Below are 20,859 nucleotides of genomic sequence, written 5' to 3' on the forward strand. Positions count from 1 at the left end.
GCTTAAGTCGGTAATGTTGCGGCTTTTGTGAAAGCACTTTTCTACTGTTCTGTGTAAAAAAATCAGTTAAGTGTTTGTAAACTATATCCTAGAATCTAAAGATGATTAAAGAAATGATCAAATTTTCTTTGCTAAAACATAGGTTCACTCATTGTAGTTGTAACAAATGACAAAAACATACATAATATTGTAAAATAATTTTATTCAATTTTATGGGATATAACATAATTAAATATTTATATATATTTTGAGTAACTATTTTTTATTACGTATATAATTTGGGATAAAGAAATATATACTAAAATTAAATATTTATTTAATATTAGCTCTTACTTATTTATTTTTTAACTGAAAATGGAATATAAAATATAATTTGAAAGTGATAATAATAATCTTTAAAGAATGTGCCATAGATTTAAAAGAACAGTCTTTAAGGGCAATATTGGTCATTTATAGAATATTGTAGGGATATAAAAACGAAATCACGCAATAAAACAAGGTGGGACCAAAGCTTATGCTTTTAGAGCTTTTAAAAGCTCCTCAACCCCAACTTTTGAAAATTGGGGAATTTTGGAAGTGCTTTGGGTTAAAAGCACTTTGAAAATACTTTACCAAACACTAATACAAAAATAACTATTATATATATTTTTTGAAAGTGTTTTTTGAAAAATAAAAGCATTACCAAACCCAACTTAATTGGTCCATAAATATCTGATTGTTGCCTTCTTGCCATCTGTATAAAACAAAATTTATTGAACGGTTCTCATGATTTTAATAATAGGTGGTGCATTGTATGACTTTGTGAGCACCATGTGATATCGTTTAATAAGAGTTCAAAGCTTTTGGAAGTAGGAAAAATTAGTAGGAAAAATGAATAAAATATCTGGAAATCGTTATTGACCTTTACTTAAAAAAAATCAAAAAGTGTATGAGAATGATCAATTCATGTGCTCAATCCGATGAACGGAAGTTGTGAAATATCAGAATTTACAAACTCAAGTTGCCAGATTACTAGAGATAGACCCGAGTTTCTCATTCTGATGAACTGAAGATGTAAAACATCAGAATCACATCTCGGGATCAGAAATTATTAGAGATAGATTCGAGTTTCTCATTCCGATGAATAACATATTTTACCATCTTAGAATACTAGAGTTAGACCTGAGTTCCTCGTTCTGATAAACTGGAGACGAAATATATCAGAATTGAACATCACATGTTCAAAGATTACTAGAGTTAGAACTAAGTTTCTCTTTCGGATGAACTGCAGACGAAATATATTAGAAATGAACATCTCAGGTTAAAAAATTACTAGAGTTAGACCTGAGTTTCTCGTTCAGATGAGCTGGAGAGAAATATATCAAAATTGAACATCACAGGTTCAAATATTACTAGAGTTAGAACTGAGTTTCTCGTTTTGATGAACTGGAGACGAAATATATCAGAATTGAACATCACAGGTTCAAAGATTACTAGAGTTAGAACTGAGTTTCTCGTACGGATTAACTGCAGACAAAATATATTAGAATTGAACATCACAGGTTAAAAAATTACTAGAGTTAGACCTGAGTTTCTCGTTTGGATGAACTGGAGACGAAATATATCAGAATTGAACATCACATGTTCAAATATTACTCGAGTTAGACCTGAGTTTCTCGTTCCGATGAACTGGAGACGAAATATATCAGAATTCAACATCACATGTTCAAAGATTACTAGAGTTAGACCTGAGTTTCTTGTTAGGATGAACTGCAGACGAAATATATCAGAATTGAACATCACAGGTTCAAAGATTACTAGAGTTAGAACTGAGTTTCTCATTCGGATGAACTAAAGACGAAATATATCAGAATTGAACATCACAGGTTCAAAGATTACTGGAGTTAGACCTGGGTTTCTCGTTTGGATGAACTGAAGACGAAATATATCAGAATGGAACATCACAGGTTCAACTGAAGACGAAATATATTAGAATGGAACATCACAGGTTCAAAGATTACTAGAGTTAGACTTGGGTTTCTCGTTCGGATGAACTGAAGACGAAATATATCCGATTCGAACATCACAGGTTCAAGATTACTAGAGTTAGACCTGGGTTTCTCGTTCAGATGAACTGAAGACGAAATATATCAATTTTGAAAACCACAGGTTCAAAGATTACTAGAGTTACACCTGGGTTTCTCGTTCGGATGAACTGGAGACGAAATATATCAGTTTTGAACATCACAGGTTCAAAAATTACTAGAGTTATATACCTGGGTTTCTCGTTCGGATGAATTGAAAACGAAATATATCAGTTTTGAACATCATAGGTTCAAATATTACTAGAGTTATAGACCTGGGTCTCTCGTTCGGATGAATTGAAGAAGAAATATATCAGTTTCGAACATCACAGATTCAAAGATTACTAGAGTTAAACTTGGGTTTCTCGTTTGGATGAACTGAAGACGAAATATATCAGTTTCGAACATCATAGATTCAAAGATTACTAGAGTTACACTTGGGTTTCTCGTTTAGATGAACTAAAGACGAAATATATCAGTTTCGAACATCATAGGTTCAAAGATTACTAGAGTTATAGACCTGGGTTTCTCTTTTGGATGAACTGAAGACGAAATATATCAGTTTCGAACATCATAGGTTCAAAGATTACTAGAGTTACACCTGGGTTTCTCGTTCGGATGAACTGAAGACGAAATTTATCAGTTTTGAACATCACAGGTTCAAGATTACTAGAGTTACACCTGAGTTTCTCGTTCGGATGAACTAAAGACGAAATATATCAGTTTCGAACATCATAGGTTCAAAGATTACTAGAGTTAGACCTGGGTTTCTCGATCGGATGAACTGAAGACAAAATATATCTGATTCGAACATCACAGGTTTAAGATTACTAGAGTTAGACCTGGGTTTCTCGTTCAGATGAACTGAAGACGAAATATATCAGTTTTGAACATCACAGGTTCAAAGATTACTAGAGTTACACCTGGGTTTCTCGTTCGGATGAACTGGAGACGAAATATATCAGTTTTGAACATCACAAGTTCAAAGATTACTAGAGTTATAGACCTGGGTTTCTCGTTCGGATGAATTGAAGACGAAATATATCAGTTTTGAACATCACAGGTTCAAAGATTACTAGAGTTACACCTGGGTTTCTCGTTCGGATGAACTGGAGACGAAATATATCAGTTTTGAACATCATAGGTTCAAAGATTATTAGAGTTACACCTGGGTTTCTCGTTCGGATGAACTGGAGACGATATATATCAGTTTTGAACATCACAGGTTCAAAGATTACTAGAGTTATAGACCTGGGTTTCTCGTTCGGATGAACTGAAGACGAAATATATCAATTTTGAACATCACAGGTTCAAAGATTACTAGAGTTACACCTAGGTTTCTCGTTCAATATATCAGTTTTGAACATCACAGGTTCAAGATTACTAGAGTTACACCTGAGTTTCTCGTTCGGATGAACTGGAGACGATATATATCAGTTTTGAACATCACAGGTTCAAAGATTACTAGAGTTATAGACCCGGGTTTCTCGTTCGGATGAAATGAAGACGAAATATAACAATTTTGAACATCACAGGTTCAAAGATTACTAGAGTTACACCTGGGTTTCTCGTTCGGATGAACTGGAGACGATATATATCAGTTTTGAACAGTTTTGAACATCACAGGTTCAAAGATTACTAGAGTTATAGACCCGGGTTTCTCGTTCGGATGAAATGAAGACGAAATATAACAATTTTGAACATCACAGGTTCAAAGATTACTAGAGTTACACCTGGGTTTCTCGTTCGGATGAACTGGAGACGATGTATATCAGTTTTGAACATCACAGGTTCAAAGATTACTTGAGTGATAGACCTGGGTTTCTCGTTCGGATGAATTGAAGACGAAATATATCAGTTTTGAACATCACAGGTTCAAAGATTACTAGAGTTACACCTAGGTTTCTCGTTTGGATGAACTAAAGACGAAATATATCAGTTTTGAACATCACAGGTTCAAGATTGCTAGAGTTACACCTGACTTTCTCATTCGGATAAACTGAAGATGAAATATATCATTTTGGAAATAAGTAAAGTAAATATTACAAATTAAGAAACTCACCATATTACCCTTATCGGAAATAAGTGAAGTAAATCGTATAAACAGTGAAAATGACCATATTACCCTTACTAGAAATTAGTGCAATAAATATCATGGAGATAGTGAAAATGACCATACTACCCCTATCGGAAATAAGTGAAATAAATATTACAGATTGTCAAAATGACCATATTACCCTTACTAGAAATAAGTCAATAAATATCACACAGGCAGTGAAAATGACCATATTACCCTTATAAGGAATTACTGCAATAAATATCATGGAGACAGTTAAAATGACCATATTACCCTTATCGGAAATAAGTGAAGTAAATATTATAGATAGTGAAACTGACCATATTAACCTTACTAGAAATAAGTCAATAAATATCACAAAGACAGTGAAAATGACCAAACTACCTTATCAAAAATGAGTAAAGTAAATATTACAGTATGCTAAAAGGACCCTTTTACCCTTAGGGGAAATAAGTGCAATAAATGTTATGGAGACTTTCAAAATGACCAAACTACCCTTATTGAAAATAAATGCAATAAATATCACACCGACGGTGAAAATGACCATACCACCCTTACTGGAAATTAGTGACCTAAATATTATAGAGACTGTGAAAATGACCAGACTAACCTTATCAAAAATAAGTAAAGTAAATATTACAGACTGTGAAAATAACCATACAACCCTTACTGGAAATAAGTGCAATAAATATTATGGAGACCGTCAAAATGACCAGACTATCCTTATCAGAAATAAGTAAAGTGAATATTACAGAAGGTGAAAATGACCATACTACCCTTACTGGAAATAAGTGAAATAAATATTATGGAGACTGTGAAAATGAACAGACCACCCTTATCGGATATGAGTAAAGTAAATATTACATTCTGCTAAAATGACCATTTTACCCTTAAGGGAAATAAGTGCAATAAATGTTATGGAGACTGTCAAAATGACCAAACTACCCTTATTGGAAATAAGTGCAATAAATATCACACAGGCAGTGAAAATGACCATACTACCCTTACTGGAAATTAGTGAAATAAATATTATGGAGACTGTGAAAATGACCAGACTACCCTTATAAAACTAAGTAAAGTAAATATTACAGACTGTGCAAATGATTATTTTACCCTTACTGGAAATAAGTTTAATAAGTATTATAGAGACTGTCAAAATGACCAAACTAACCTTATCGGAAATAAGTAAAGTGAATATTATAGATAGTGAAAATGACCATGCTACCTTTACTGGAAATAAGTGCAATAAATATTATGGAGACTGTGAAAATGACCAGACCACCTTTTTCGGATATGAGTAAAGTAAATATTACAGTCTGTGAAAATTACCATTTTACCCTAAGGGGAAATAACTGCAATAAATGTTATGGCGACTGTAAAAATGACTAGACTATACTTATCGGATATAAGTAAAGTAAATATCACTGACAGTGAAAATGACCAAATTACCCTTACTAGAAATTAGTGCAATAAAAATTATGGTGACAAAGAAAATGACCAGACTACCCTTATCGGAAATAAGTTAAGTAAATATTATAGACTGTTAAAATGGTCATTTTCGCAGACTCCATAATATTTACTGCACTTATTTCCAATAAAGGTAATATGGTCATTTTCACAATATGTAATATTTACTTATTTACGATAAGGATAGTCTAGTCATTTTCACAGTCTCCATAATATTTATTGCACTAATTTCCATTAAGGATAATATGGTCATTTTTCACATTTTGTAATATTTACTTTACTTATTTACGATAAGGGTAGTCTGGTCAATTTCACAGTCTCCATAACATTTATTGCACTTATTTCCACTCAGGTAAAATGGTCATTTTCACAGACTATAATATTTACTTTACTTATTTTGGATAAGGGCAGTTCAGTCATTTTTATAGTCTCCATGATATTTGTTGCAATAACTTCTAGTAAGGGTAATATGGTCATTTTCACAGTCTGAAATATTAACTTTACTTATTTTTAATAAGGGTAGTCTGGTCATTTTCACAGTATTGCACTAATTTCTATTAAGCGTAATATGGTCATTTTCAGAGTATTGCACTAATTTCTATTAAGCGTAATATGGTCATTTAATAAGGATAGTCTGGTCATTTTCAGAGTCTCCATAACATTTATTGCACTAGTTTCCATTAAGGGTAATATGGTCATTTTCATAGTTTGTAATATTTACTTTAGTTATTTCCGATAAGGGTAGTTTGGTCATTTTCAACAGTTTCCATAACATTTATTAACCTTATTTCCAATAAGGGGAAAATGTTCATTTTCAAAGACTATAATATTTACTTGACTTATTTTTGATAAGGTCAGTTTGGTCATTTTATAATCTCCATGATGTTTATTGCATTAATTTCTAGTAAGGGTAATATGGTCATTTTCACAGTCTGTAATATTTACTTTACTTATTTTCGATAAGGGTAGTCTGGTCATTTTGACAGTCTCCATAATATATATTGCATATGTTTCCACTAAGGGTAAAATGGTCATTTTCATAGTCTGTAATATTTACTTTACTTATTTTTGATAAGGGTAGTTTGGTAATTTTCATAGTCTCCATGATATTTACTGCATTTATTTCTAGTAAGGGTAATATGGTCATTTTTACAGTCTGTAATATTTACTTATTTCTGATAAGGGTAGTCTGGTCATTTTCATAGTCTCCAGAATATTTATTACACTTATTTCCAGTAAGGGTAAAATAGTCATTTCCATATTATGTAGTATTTACTTTACTTATTTCTGATAAGGGTAGTTTGGCCATTTTCATAGTCTCCATGATATTTATTGCACTTATTTCTAGTAAGGGTAATATGGTCATTTTCATAGTAAGGGTAATATGGTCGCTTTTACAGTCTGTAATATTTACTTTACTTATTTCTGATAAGGGTAGTCTGGTCATTTTCATAGTCTCCAAATATTTATTGCAGTTATTTCCAGTAAGGGTAAAATGGTCATTTTCACAGTCTGTAATATTTTCTTTACTTATTTCTTATAAGGGTTGTATGGTTATTTTCACAGTCTGTAATATTTACTTTACTTATTTCCGATAAGGGTAGTCTGGTCATTTTCACAGTTTCCATGACATTTATTGCACTAATTTCCATTAAGGGTAATATGATTATTTTCACAGTCTGTAATACTTACTCCACTTATTTATGATAAGGGTAGTCTGGTAATTTTCACAGTCTGCATAATATTTTGTTGCACTTTTTTCCATTAAGGGTAATATGGTAAAATAATAAGGTTAAAATAGTCATTTTCACAGTCTGTAATATTTACTTTACTTATTTACGGTAAGGGTAGTCTGGTCATTTTCACAATTTTCGGAATTTTTATTGCACTTATTCCGATAAGGGTAGTCTGGTAATTTTCACCGTCTTCGGAAGAAGCAGATATGTCAAAGTCAAATTTCTATAAAGTCATGACTTGTTGACTTGGTCTTGATCCTGTTTCTAATATTAAGAAACTTCAAACGAAAAGGAAAATTATATTTTGATTTAGAGAAATGAAATATAATTGTTAGTTTGTACAAATGTGGAAAATTTAGTGATAAGCAAAATTCAAAGTGTTATAATTTTGGGGTTGTTTTAGATGTGGTGAAATATTTGGGTGGAATCATCACTTTGAATTATAATTGTGATTGTCTGTAAAATTGTCAACAAATATTATTGTGACTAATAAAAGAATTTAATATTCCAAATTATTATCTCGAATACAAAATTTAATAACAATTATAACTGTTGCAGGACTTATCACAGGTATATCTGTGACTGAAAAATAAACTGTGACAAGTTGCACTGTTACAAATCCTGGTTTTGGTGTAGTACGGAAAAGGAAATGGAGAAAATCATGATTACGGAACACATGTAGATAATGCAATATCAAGTCAATTCAAGGATTTCACTTAGGTGAAGCTCGAACTTAGCCATATTATCCTCAAGAAAGCTCGTCCAAACTTCTATGCCTTCACCACATTTCGTATCATTCATGAAAAAACAATTCTTGTTCGGCTTGATATTTGGATCAACTGGTACCCAAATTGGCTTTCCCCAACAAAATCAATCTCGTACAATCCCATCCTGCACCAGCTACTTATCCAAAAGTTTATCACTTCAACATCATTGATTTTCTTTATTGAAGCATCATGACCAGAAACAAAATTTTGAATGACTTTCTCCAAGCTACCTTTATCACCCTTGACCTTATATATTTCACTCCTCATCTGAGCTATAAAATCATGTAACTCATGAAGTACCACTTGCGATTCACTACTCGTAATATTGATTGTCTTGCTGACCGCATTTGTTGTTGTCGTTGTTGTTGCTGGTAAGAACGTCGAAACAGTTACAGATAGATTTTCCGAATGACACATCTTGTAATGGTGGGTCCATTTTCTTTCTAATGGTGTTCGATCATGTGTTGGAGCAGTGTCCCATATCAACCCTTATCAATTCTTCTTAAAATAAAGGGGAATGATTTTGCTGACATGGCAGAACCACAACAATCACTAGTGGAAAACAGAAGTTCCGCGACCGTCAGGACAGGTCATATATCCGAGTTAAACGACCCTTTCTAACGGCCTCTGAAGGGGTCGCTGATAAAGCTTCTTTTAATTAGACGACCCTAAGCCGTGGGTCTCTGAACTGAGACCGCTTCTAAACGTAACTGGACACTGACTCGTGAAATCGGTCGTAGATTTGAATTACAATATAAAAAAATAGATTCCGATTTGCTGAAATGCCTGAATGGTTGAATTAATCTGACTGCGATTGAAGTCAAATTGAAGTCAAGTCAAACAGAAGTCAAGTCAAACTCAAGTCAAGTCAAATTGAAGTCAATTACAAAGTCAAGTCAAGTAAATCCCCACTGAAATTCAAATCCACCTTCAAATTTAACTGAAATTTGTAATCAAACCGAGAATTTTAACATTCATATTCAATTTATCCTTTGGGTTCAAAATTACACAAAAAGTGGATAAAATACTGAGTTCAGAGAATACATAAGCTAGCTAGTAAATTCTAACAACAACATGCTAAACCAATAGAGAACTGATAAAAAAACCAAAATTATAATTAGGCTCCTCCGATGACAATGAATTAGCCAATACTTCACAAATGATATCAAGCAGATCCTCCATGTGTTGTGTCCTTGGTTCACATGCGACTTCCTGCAAAGCAAATCAACAACAACACAATGACTTTGTTCAGTACATAATACACGATAGAACAAAATAAGTTACTAGATATAGGTCATGTAGACAACAATGTAAGGTAATTTGACAGACATTCTAGCAATGGGTACCTGGAGTAGCTGGAAGCACATATGTGAGAGGTAATTTGACAGATTAAACCTAGATATAGGTCATGTAGACAACCGTTGGCTCATCAATTGCAGGGATCAAACCATAATTATTTCCATTCTACCAGACTAATTAAGACCACAACTATGATTCACATCACTTGAACAGCTTATATAATCCAAGCAAAACTCATTGTTATACACAATCATAAACTCAGCTTACTTTCCAATCCACTGATAGCTGCAATCATTTCAATCATCACTAACAATCTCAATTTCCCTGAACCACGACCAGCAGATTCAACAACCTCATCATTAACAGTGCTAAAAACTCATTTGCTGCATCATTTCCATACATACAAATTCTCTGTGATTCAACCATAATTTTAACTACAACCATAACCATAACCTAATCTAGGTGATCATGTCTGAGGTAAATTTGACAAATCAAACCTTAGTTGTATGTATTCTAGAAGGGCACATCACATATGTAACTTAACAACTAATAATATTAGATGGGGTGATGATAACTATAATAAGGTTCAAGGTTTGTTGTCAACTCACATGTGCGCAGGGGGAGCTACATGATTTCCACCAGTGGAATTATAAGGTGTTGGGAAAGTTCATTCACGCGTATCCCCATTTCTCGTGCTCTTGGAAATACAACCAATTGTAGAAAATAAAATTAATACTAAAGTAAAAGAGCTAACATAATAAATATGGAATCTACTATAAGAGACATATAAGAAGAAATAAAATGAATCTCACCCGAGTTTCTCCGTTCCAATACTCATCATCTCCAACAGTTGTCAAAATTGACGGAGCTTCATTCGTATCGCCAGGATCATTATCTTCCTGATGAAAAGCATCGTGCCATCCATGTCCCTCTGCTTGATTCCCAGTACCTTGGCTTAGAGAATCGTCACCATCTGACGAAGACACACGTTGACTCCCTACACTTGGATGTCCAGCTGTGTGTTCACCATCAGTTAATGGAGAGCCTTGTGAATTGAGCAACCCCCTTGGCCAGTTCACTTCATTAGCGCTAGGAGTAGTAGTAGGCGATCTAGTACTAGCAGACCTAGTACTTCCAGACCTGAATCGGCTGCTGCTACCACCAATAGGATGTCTTGCCATATTTGTCTACAAGAAAATCACTTTGAAAAAGATTAACAACCATTACACAAAACCTATAGAGATAATACCACTATCAATACTAACACCGAAGAATAGAAACTATAAACATCTGATTAGAAAAATTTTCAATCATTGCAAGCTGCTCTAAATTACTAAACTATAATGCATCCGTTAAATTTACAATCAAACTACAAATATTCTACCAAAACAAATAAACCGAAACAAGAAAACATGAGAAGCATTTCTGCCAAATGGAAACTTTGCTCTGAACCATATGATGTAACTATCGTTTAATTATTTGAATATTTACAATCCTCTACTAATCAAATGGAAGTCCAAAATCAGTACATAACACAATGAACGCCTCCAGTGAACTCATTTTATGACTCTTATGTATATCTACAAATGAGCTAGAACTCATTTTATGACTCTCGAGTACTCAAGTTGGTTAACACCTACACCCTTATTCTTCATGAGTTTGCAAGAAGAATCATATGGAGTGCAAACAGGTTTACAGTTAAACTGATTATATTTCTTAAGTATGGATTCAACATAATGAGACTGACTCAGACTATAGCCATTAGAAGTTTTTCTAATCTTCATACCTAATATGACATCAGCAGGGCCTAAGTCTTTCATGTCAAAGTCCAAAATGGAAGTTTTGCTCTGAACCATATGATGTAACTATCGTTTAATTATTTGAATATTTACAATCCTCTACTAATCAAATGGAAGTCCAAAATCAGTACATAACATAATGAACGCCTCCAGTGAACTCATTTTATGACTCTTATGTATATCTGCAAATGAGCTAGAACTTAATTTTAAATAGAGATTTTGAGAAATGATAACCCCAAACTCACCACTTCAACCCACATAATCAGTAGAGTAGATGCTTATAAGGAAAATCAACACCAAAGAACTTAAAAAATGTCTTAGTTAGGCATACAATCACTCCACTCAACGAATTTTCTACCATATAATACAAGCCTTCTAATGAAACAACACAGTTCCACATGCCAAAATCCAAAGTTACAGAACAATCAATTTAAGGAAGACATACAAATAACTTACTACCATCAAGTTATCAACACACATAGAAAATTCCTCAAGCCTTTCTACCAAACAAATCCTACCATCATTCATCATCAACAACAAAACCTAACCAACAAAATAATTATCATATCCTACTCAACTGTTGACATCAACTGTATCTGCTGTTTGTAAAATCAAACCCTAGAAACTCTGAATTGAGAGATTAACCTGAAACCAAAGAATAAACGCAAAAAATTAAAATCCAATGATACAAAAACAAATAAAACAGAAATAAAAATTAAACTGAAACCCTAACTCACCTGATTTTGTTTGTAAAATCAAACTCTAGAAACTCTGAATTGAGAGATTAACCTGAAATCAAAGAATAAACGAAAAAAATTAAAAACCAATGATAAAAAACAAATAAAACTGAAAAAATTAAACTGCAACCCTAACTTACCTATTTTGTTTGTAAATTAAACCCTAATTACACAAAATCCAAATACGCAGAAGGTAGATCGAATTTCTATTAGGTATCCGATGAATTCATGGTGGAGTTTCTGCTGGTTCGTTCGGTGGTGTTGAGAGAGAAGAGGGTTTCTGCAGGATAAGGGAAGAGAGAGAGAGAGAGCGAAGGAGATAAGTGAAGAGAGAGTGATATGTGAAGAGATATATATATGGGCCGATAATACCGAAGTTGCTATTCCGAATCCCGAGATTAAACATATCTTGACCGTGCAAAATGGCGCGAACATTCTCGCCCAGAAAAGCACCAGTTCTACATTGCTGGTCAAGGGTCGTTGAATCGGTGGTATATAAATTTTCCATATCAGAGACGGCTTACTAAGCTCTCGGAATTTTTCCTTTTTTTTCCATATCAGTGACCGTTATGTGTGGTCAATGATCCAACTACCGATAACGGGGGACTCTGATGTGAGACACAAAAACGCCATTTTACACAGGTGAATCCTCATGTTTCCTGAAAAATTAGGCAGCCACGTGGAGTTTATAGGTCGATATTGTTGCCGACATGGTAGCCCAATCACCCCATACGTTTCCCGGAAATTTAATTGGAACTGATGCGTCGTTTGGTTATCTTTTGTGCAGTTACGCATAGGATTAGGCTGTAATTTGAAAAGACACGTCTTTATGTTATAGCATTGCGTGCCCAGCTAAACTAAACAGGTATGTATTTTGGTAAACGGTCTTTAGCTAACAGAATAAATCAAAAGATTCATAGTCTTCCCGACGTTTCGGCACACCTTTTTGGGAATTACCGACACGACTCTTCGGTTGCTTTAATGATGACTCTTTGGTTGCTTTAACAATTACGCCGAGCACACATCCCTCCGATCAAATACATCAGTTGCGACAAACCCTTCCTCTGTGTTTCTTCTGTTCACAGAGTCTTCCAATTGTTGGCTTTAAATCGAGTAGTGGTTGTAAGAATTCACTTCTTTCCATGGTTTCAATCACTTTATCTTTATTGTGATCGAGTGGTGGTAGTTGGATAATAATTTGGTGAAGAAGAAGAAGAAAAAGATGAGACTTCGAAACTTTCATGAAACAGCTCTTTCGAAGTAGTGAGACAAACATCTTGGTTAACTTTTTTTTTTTGAAAAAGGGGGTTAAAATTGATAACTGGATGCGCATACATTACACAGAGTTACAAGGGAAAAGAAATAAAGATAAACAATACAGTTTGAAGTCTCTTTTGGTTCTGATTCTTTGTTTTGACACAACTTTGGGAAAACGTTTCTTTTTTTTTTTCTATTTTTCTTTCTTTCGGCTTTTAGTCTCTGTATCTCTTTAAAATTCCCCCCATCATCTTTTCGATCGCATAATTACCGGTCGCAAATATAAAGAGGAAAATAAAAGGTTAATTTCTAAAGAAGAAACGGATGATAGATGTGAAAGTCAAATGCAGTTCTTCAATGAGAGTTTTAAAGTTTACCAAGTATATACACTAGGTTATGGTTAATGGATCTTTTTTGGCAGCAAACTTCTACTTGGAAACATCTCCACCATTCATTTATGGTGAAAATGGCTAAGGTGATGAAGGGTTTGTGCCAGCACATTCGACAGCTTAGGAGAACATAACAACACTGATGGGTTGTATTAAACAAAAACAAAAAAAAACACTAATGGCATATATATTAACTCAAGGTGACAATTTTCCCATTCGATCGCTCATCTGTTGTTGCTTACCATGGGGAAGGGGTGAATCTCATAAGAAGGCCTCGCACTTTCATGAACCGGAAAAGGCATTCTACTATAGTGCAGAGCAGCCAGTTAGTCGTGAACGGGATGAAATGGCACAAAATGCTATTGGTGTTCTGTTTGTGACAGCGTTGTCACAAAATGCTATTGATATCCTGTTTGTGACGTCAACTCACGGATTGGAGCAGTTGGGAGAAAATTGCAGACTGTGCAGTATTGGGATAGAGAGTGCAGGACGGGGATAAAGTGGCTATGCTCGGTCGTGATGACATAAGCACCCATTCTTCACTGTTCTTAAGCTTTTTTGGTCTCAGGCTCGATCTTCCTATGATTCATCAATTTTGTGTTCATCATAACACTATATTCCGTCAAGTTGATTCCTGGATTCTTTGTACGGTTAGCTATATATATATATCTATATAGGCTTTCAGGTTATAATCTAGAATCGTGTAAGGAACTAATGCATCTTCCTAGATGTCCAAATATTTTTCGGTCAAGAAAGGAAGACACCCGAGCACCCTGTGAGCGAGAATCCAGAAAAAACTAGATTTGCATTTCTAACAAAGGGTTGATCAGAAAAGAAGAAAAGCCACACATCTTCACAGTTAATTCTTTTGGTAAAGAAAATTTATGAATTTTGCATCTATGCTCATGGTTTAGTTTTGTAAATTTCGTTGATCAAAATAAAAAAGAAATGCTTTATGGGTAGGATTTAAAGTTTTGTGAATTCAGATTTTATACCGGTATCTGACTACATATGTGGTTTGTTTTTATCAGGGTCTGAAGCATGAAACAAGTAAGAGGATCACGATAGTGTACATGGTTACATGTTGGATAGAAATACCCTGCATATATTGGATATCCTTTTGAAACCTCTTTTTTCAAAAATTTTATCCTATGAGTAATTAGAGACGGTAATGCATTAAATTATCGGCCATGAAGCAGTGGATTGATTCAATGTTGAATGTTCTTTATTGAATCTTTTGTGATAGTATCGTTAACCTATTGAATTTGGAATTAGCCTTAATTACAGAGGAATAATTGGTATCACATTTTAGCTGCACATATTTTTGATTTCAAAAAAAATGATCGACCATGTAAAGTTGCGACAAACCCTTCCTCTGTGTTTCTTCTGTTCACAGAGTCTTCCAATTGTTGGCTTTAAATCGAGTAGTGGTTGTAAGAATTCACTTCTTTCCATGGTTTCAATCACTTTATCTTTATTGTGATCGAGTGGTGGTAGTTGGATAATAATTTGGTGAAGAAGAAGAAGAAAAAGATGAGACTTCGAAACTTTCATGAAACAGCTCTTTCGAAGTAGTGAGACAAACATCTTGGTTAACTTTTTTTTTTTGAAAAAGGGGGTTAAAATTGATAACTGGATGCGCATACATTACACAGAGTTACAAGGGAAAAGAAATAAAGATAAACAATACAGTTTGAAGTCTCTTTTGGTTCTGATTCTTTGTTTTGACACAACTTTGGGAAAACGTTTCTTTTTTTTTTTCTATTTTTCTTTCTTTCGGCTTTTAGTCTCTGTATCTCTTTAAAATTCCCCCCATCATCTTTTCGATCGCATAATTACCGGTCGCAAATATAAAGAGGAAAATAAAAGGTTAATTTCTAAAGAAGAAACGGATGATAGATGTGAAAGTCAAATGCAGTTCTTCAATGAGAGTTTTAAAGTTTACCAAGTATATACACTAGGTTATGGTTAATGGATCTTTTTTGGCAGCAAACTTCTACTTGGAAACATCTCCACCATTCATTTATGGTGAAAATGGCTAAGGTGATGAAGGGTTTGTGCCAGCACATTCGACAGCTTAGGAGAACATAACAACACTGATGGGTTGTATTAAACAAAAACAAAAAAAAACACTAATGGCATATATATTAACTCAAGGTGACAATTTTCCCATTCGATCGCTCATCTGTTGTTGCTTACCATGGGGAAGGGGTGAATCTCATAAGAAGGCCTCGCACTTTCATGAACCGGAAAAGGCATTCTACTATAGTGCAGAGCAGCCAGTTAGTCGTGAACGGGATGAAATGGCACAAAATGCTATTGGTGTTCTGTTTGTGACAGCGTTGTCACAAAATGCTATTGATATCCTGTTTGTGACGTCAACTCACGGATTGGAGCAGTTGGGAGAAAATTGCAGACTGTGCAGTATTGGGATAGAGAGTGCAGGACGGGGATAAAGTGGCTATGCTCGGTCGTGATGACATAAGCACCCATTCTTCACTGTTCTTAAGCTTTTTTGGTCTCAGGCTCGATCTTCCTATGATTCATCAATTTTGTGTTCATCATAACACTATATTCCGTCAAGTTGATTCCTGGATTCTTTGTACGGTTAGCTATATATATATATCTATATAGGCTTTCAGGTTATAATCTAGAATCGTGTAAGGAACTAATGCATCTTCCTAGATGTCCAAATATTTTTCGGTCAAGAAAGGAAGACACCCGAGCACCCTGTGAGCGAGAATCCAGAAAAAACTAGATTTGCATTTCTAACAAAGGGTTGATCAGAAAAGAAGAAAAGCCACACATCTTCACAGTTAATTCTTTTGGTAAAGAAAATTTATGAATTTTGCATCTATGCTCATGGTTTAGTTTTGTAAATTTCGTTGATCAAAATAAAAAAGAAATGCTTTATGGGTAGGATTTAAAGTTTTGTGAATTCAGATTTTATACCGGTATCTGACTACATATGTGGTTTGTTTTTATCAGGGTCTGAAGCATGAAACAAGTAAGAGGATCACGATAGTGTACATGGTTACATGTTGGATAGAAATACCCTGCATATATTGGATATCCTTTTGAAACCTCTTTTTTCAAAAATTTTATCCTATGAGTAATTAGAGACGGTAATGCATTAAATTATCGGCCATGAAGCAGTGGATTGATTCAATGTTGAATGTTCTTTATTGAATCTTTTGTGATAGTATCGTTAACCTATTGAATTTGGAATTAGCCTTAATTACAGAGGAATAATTGGTATCACATTTTAGCTGCACATATTTTTGATTTCAAAAAAAATGATCGACCATGTAAAGTGGAGTGGTGAAGACAAGATAATGATTAGACGAAAGCAGCATTATTGAACTTGTATATATATATATATATATATACTATCTTTTATAAAGGATCGATGCAATATGCTGATGCTTTCTATAAAGCTGTCTGATTGTCGGGGGGGAGCAGTGTCGCATATCAGCCCACGAGAGTAATGCAAGAACCTCGTGGGGATGATTAAGGTTACCATGCTATATGTGGCTTTTATAGGCGTACGTAGAACGGGAAGAACAATAAGTATACATAGACGTAGTGACAATGGTAGTGACAATAGGCGTACGTCGAACGGGAAGAACAGTAAGTATACATAGACGCGAACAAGATTTTTGCACAAGTTTTATATAGTTTCTCGCATGACCCAAGTTCTTTGGAACACTCCAGCTCCTGAAATGTCCAAGGGCAACTTGGAGATGGAATAGTATAGGTGCCAAACACACATACGGCGGAGACTTTCCCTCTCCATTTACAAAAGGACACTAAATGTAAAGAAAAAACAAACCCCGCTTATGAAGAATACGGCTAAAAAAGCTAAGTACTACTCAAATTTAAACAAGCATATATGAAATGTACTGACTACGGCCATGTACAATCAAATTGCAACAAAAGAGCATGAAAATTGGAACAGCAAGATTGCTACAGCGTATTAGTAATATATTAATTACTAGCCTATTAAAAAGGAACGAAGTGAGTATATAAATGCCCTGGGATTAAACACTAATCTGCAATTCAGACATCCAGTATTTTCCAGTGCATATCATGTCGTGTTTGATGATGAAGAAATCTTTCCACATTTTTTATGATCAAGCAACTTCGATTTTCACTCTTCTACTAGCTTTTCTAGTGACATTTTCAACTATTATCATCTACTATGTACAGAAGAAGAGGGACTTGAAGCACAATGTAACCTCATCGTCAAGTAGTGCAATTACCACGACTCCTTTATTACCAGAAGCATCGGGTTCATGGCCAGTGATCGGACATCTTCTTCTTTTCATGGGAGAACATCAATTAACTCATGTAACTCTTGGTAATATGGCCGACAAACATGGACCTATTTTTAGTGTACGACTCGGTAGTCACAGAACTCTAGTTGTTAGTAGCTGGGATATGGTAAAAGAGTGTTTTACAGGTATGACCGACAAGTTGTTGTCGAATCGTCCTGTCTCTTTAGCGACTAAAATTATGATGTATGACACTGAATCTTATGTTTTTGCACCTTATGGAAAATATTGGAGAGAGTTGCGAAAGATATCTACACATAGACTCCTTTCTCATCAGCAATTAGAAAAGTCGAAATATATGCGAGTTTCTGAAGTTGATAACGCCTTTAAAAAGCTTCATGAGTCATGCAGCAACAACAAACAGGGAGGTGACACTGCTTCTGCAACTACTCTTGTGAGAATGGATGATTGGTTAGCATACTTGACTTTTAACGTAATAGGGAGGATCGTCGGCGGATTCCAATCAAATGCGGTGACCACAGGTGAGTAAATGTAAATAATGATATGTCGGTTTTGTAGATATAAAATCATTCATATTCTAATAATTGAATAAAATAGGTACCACAAGCAGCCAGGAAAAGTTCAAGCTTGCATTGGATGAACTGTCACAACTTATGGCAATGTTTGCCGTTTCAGATGTGGTTCCCTGGCTTGGGTGGATTGATCGATTGAGTGGTCTTACAGGAAAGATGAAGAACTGTGGAAAGAAATTAGATGCAATAGTTGGGAATGCAATTGAGGATCATCGCCAAAAGAATCGAATTTCTAAAGAAAACCCGGGAGCTGTTATGGAGCACAAAGAAGAAGACTTCATCGATGTTTGCTTGTCCATTATGGAGCAATCACAGATTCCTGGAAACAACCCCGAAATCTCTGTTAAAGCTATGATCTTGGTAACACGTCGATCTCACAGAAGCATGTTAAAGGACTTCACCTTTATATAAGTTTTTTTATTTTTTTATTTTTTGCGTATGTGCAGGACATGTTAATTGGTGGGAGTGACACCATAAAATCAGTCATGATATGGACCCTTTCTTTGTTGTTGAACCATCAAGATGTGTTGGACAAAGCAACAGCGGAAGTAGATAAACACTTTAGGAAAAAGAAGAAGTTATCGCATAATACACCTACCGTGGATGCTGCTGATATTCCTAACCTCATCTACATCCAAGCGATCATCAAAGAATCAATGCGATTATACCCTGCCGGCAACTTGACGGAGCGAATGACGAGTGATGATTGTGAGGTTGGTGGCTTTCACATACCTGCTGGGACTCGCTTATGGGTTAACGTATGGAAAATGCAACGAGACCCAAAGGTGTGGAATGATCCCTTGGTATTTCGACCTGAGAGATTTTTGAACAGTGACATAGATGTGAAGGGTAAGCATTATGAACTGGTACCATTTGGAACTGGTAGACGGATATGTCCGGGGGCATCGTTTGCCTTAGAAGTCTTGCATTTGCTTCTTACTCGTCTTATTCTTGAGTTCGAGATGAAGGCACCAGATGGGAACATTGACATGAGGGTAAGACCAGGTTTTTTCAACAGCAAGGTAATGCCGCTAGATGTTCTGGTCACCCCACGCAAACTAGAATACTAGATAATAATAGGGATGAGTTGCAGCTGCGCTTTGTAATTGGGAATTGAATGCAGGTTTCTAGCAGCAGCATGATGCTTGCCACCGTATTTCTCTATTTCTTTTTATTTTATGAAATTGCATATTGATTTCGCGGTTTCACTACTCATTGTGCCTTGGCGAGAGTACGAAGTTGCCCAATTAGTATGTTATGTACGTGTTGTAGGTGTGCCAGTAATTAATTAGTAGATGTATTCGTATTAGTTTAGAGTTTTAGTTTGATTTGAATTGTAATGGATGGTAATATAAGTCAGGGTCTTCGCGTCCCTGAATTATAGGTGTTTGTTGTGTTTAAGGTGTGTGTACGGTTATATTTAGATAACCATTATGTTAGTAAGTTTCATATGCAGTTATTCCTTAGTTGTAGGAAGTTATGTAACTTCTCTATGCGTGTATAAATTCACAATCAATGAATGAAGAAATCATAGACTGTTTATGTAAACAGATTGTTAGTCTTTTGTAACAAAGGTATTAGTGTCCCTTCGACGATATTAGAGGTCGTGCGCCCCTCTACGGATACCACAACCCCTTTTCTATCAATCCATTAACAAAATAGGTAGAAAGAAGGATCGAAACCCTGTTGTTCCATCTTCTTCTTCTTCCCATTAACAACACAGCAAGAAGTGTGGCAAGCACGAAGAAATTGGAGTCCTATGCCAAGCACCTTACTTCATTTATTTGAAGCTTGGTCTTCCAATGTGTTGCGTGGTAAAGGAAGAGAAGTGTGGCAAATACTTCATTATGCGATTTGCTGGGCCTTGTGGAAGGAATAGAATGGAAGAGTTTTTGGAGGTAGGCATAAGTGTGTACAAGAAGTTATTGACTTGATTAAGCAATTGATAGTCTTATGGTCTTGTGATAAGGATACCTTCAAGTTTGTCGATCCTAGCTTAATTTGGAGTAGTTGGAAAACTTTAATGTGTATGTAATTACCACTGTATTGTCCTTGGTTTTAAACCTTGGTTCAATTTTTTCTTTTTAATATAACTTTCCCTTTCGGAAAAAAACAGCAAGAAGATATGATCAAGAGCATAAAAGAATTTTTTGAAGCCTTTAATTCTCGTTTAGATAAACACATTGATAAAGAAGCAAGGAAGGTGATGATGAATCAAATAGTGTTAACCGTAATGTAAGTAAAAACTCCACACACAACTCTAAGAATTCTTCTGCTGCAAAGTTAAAGCTTCCTGAATTCAATGGTACTGAAGATCCAACTAGTTGCCGGTGTCACTGTAGTACAGTGGTAAAGTTGGGTGATAACACCAGTGATTTCCTTAAGTGGTTACTGAGGTGTC

At 34.9% G+C, this 20,859-nt stretch overlaps 2 protein-coding genes and 2 long non-coding RNA genes across 4 annotated transcripts; 3 read left to right on the top strand and 1 right to left on the bottom strand.

The window, feature by feature from the left end:
- Positions 1 to 10,076: 10,076 nt before the first annotated feature.
- Positions 10,077 to 11,977, bottom strand: LOC113325112. The gene is made up of 3 exons (XM_026573339.1): positions 11,946 to 11,977; positions 10,222 to 10,596; positions 10,077 to 10,106 (listed from the first exon to the last, which is right to left on the bottom strand). Exons 2-3 carry the CDS (start codon positions 10,588 to 10,590, stop codon positions 10,077 to 10,079), a joined length of 399 nt encoding a protein of 132 aa, XP_026429124.1. The 5' UTR covers positions 10,591 to 10,596; positions 11,946 to 11,977.
- A 672-nt stretch (positions 11,978 to 12,649) lies between these two features.
- LOC113323654 lies at positions 12,650 to 14,883 on the top strand. Its single transcript, XR_003347755.1, has 2 exons — positions 12,650 to 14,462; positions 14,623 to 14,883. It is a non-coding gene; the product is annotated as an uncharacterized LOC113323654 (long non-coding RNA).
- Positions 14,884 to 14,954: 71 nt separating this feature from the next.
- Positions 14,955 to 16,840, top strand: LOC113323736. Its single transcript, XR_003347795.1, has 2 exons — positions 14,955 to 16,419; positions 16,580 to 16,840. It is a non-coding gene; the product is annotated as an uncharacterized LOC113323736 (long non-coding RNA).
- An 811-nt stretch (positions 16,841 to 17,651) lies between these two features.
- Positions 17,652 to 20,008, top strand: LOC113323866 (bifunctional protein STORR-like). The gene is made up of 3 exons (XM_026572213.1): positions 17,652 to 18,407; positions 18,484 to 18,818; positions 18,905 to 20,008. The coding sequence occupies exons 1-3, from the start codon at positions 17,681 to 17,683 to the stop codon at positions 19,526 to 19,528; spliced, it is 1,686 nt and encodes a 561-aa protein (XP_026427998.1). The 5' UTR covers positions 17,652 to 17,680; the 3' UTR covers positions 19,529 to 20,008.
- The last annotated feature ends 851 nt before the right edge of the window (positions 20,009 to 20,859 follow it).

This window comes from Papaver somniferum, chromosome 11 (assembly GCF_003573695.1).
Source record: "Papaver somniferum cultivar HN1 chromosome 11, ASM357369v1, whole genome shotgun sequence".
NCBI classification, from domain to species: domain Eukaryota; kingdom Viridiplantae; phylum Streptophyta; class Magnoliopsida; order Ranunculales; family Papaveraceae; genus Papaver; species Papaver somniferum.

Coding starts and splice junctions, on each gene's coding strand:
- LOC113325112 (XM_026573339.1), bottom strand. CDS start 10,590: ATGGCAAGACATCCTATTGGTGGTAGCAGCAGCCGATTCAGGTCTGGA. Junction 10,107..10,221: donor ATTGGAACGGAGAAACTCGG/GTGAGATTCATT, acceptor TGTATTTCCAAG/AGCACGAGAAATGGGGATAC.
- LOC113323866 (XM_026572213.1), top strand. CDS start 17,681: ATGTCGTGTTTGATGATGAAGAAATCTTTCCACATTTTTTATGATCAA. Junction 18,408..18,483: donor ATCAAATGCGGTGACCACAG/GTGAGTAAATGT, acceptor TGAATAAAATAG/GTACCACAAGCAGCCAGGAA. Junction 18,819..18,904: donor CTGTTAAAGCTATGATCTTG/GTAACACGTCGA, acceptor GCGTATGTGCAG/GACATGTTAATTGGTGGGAG.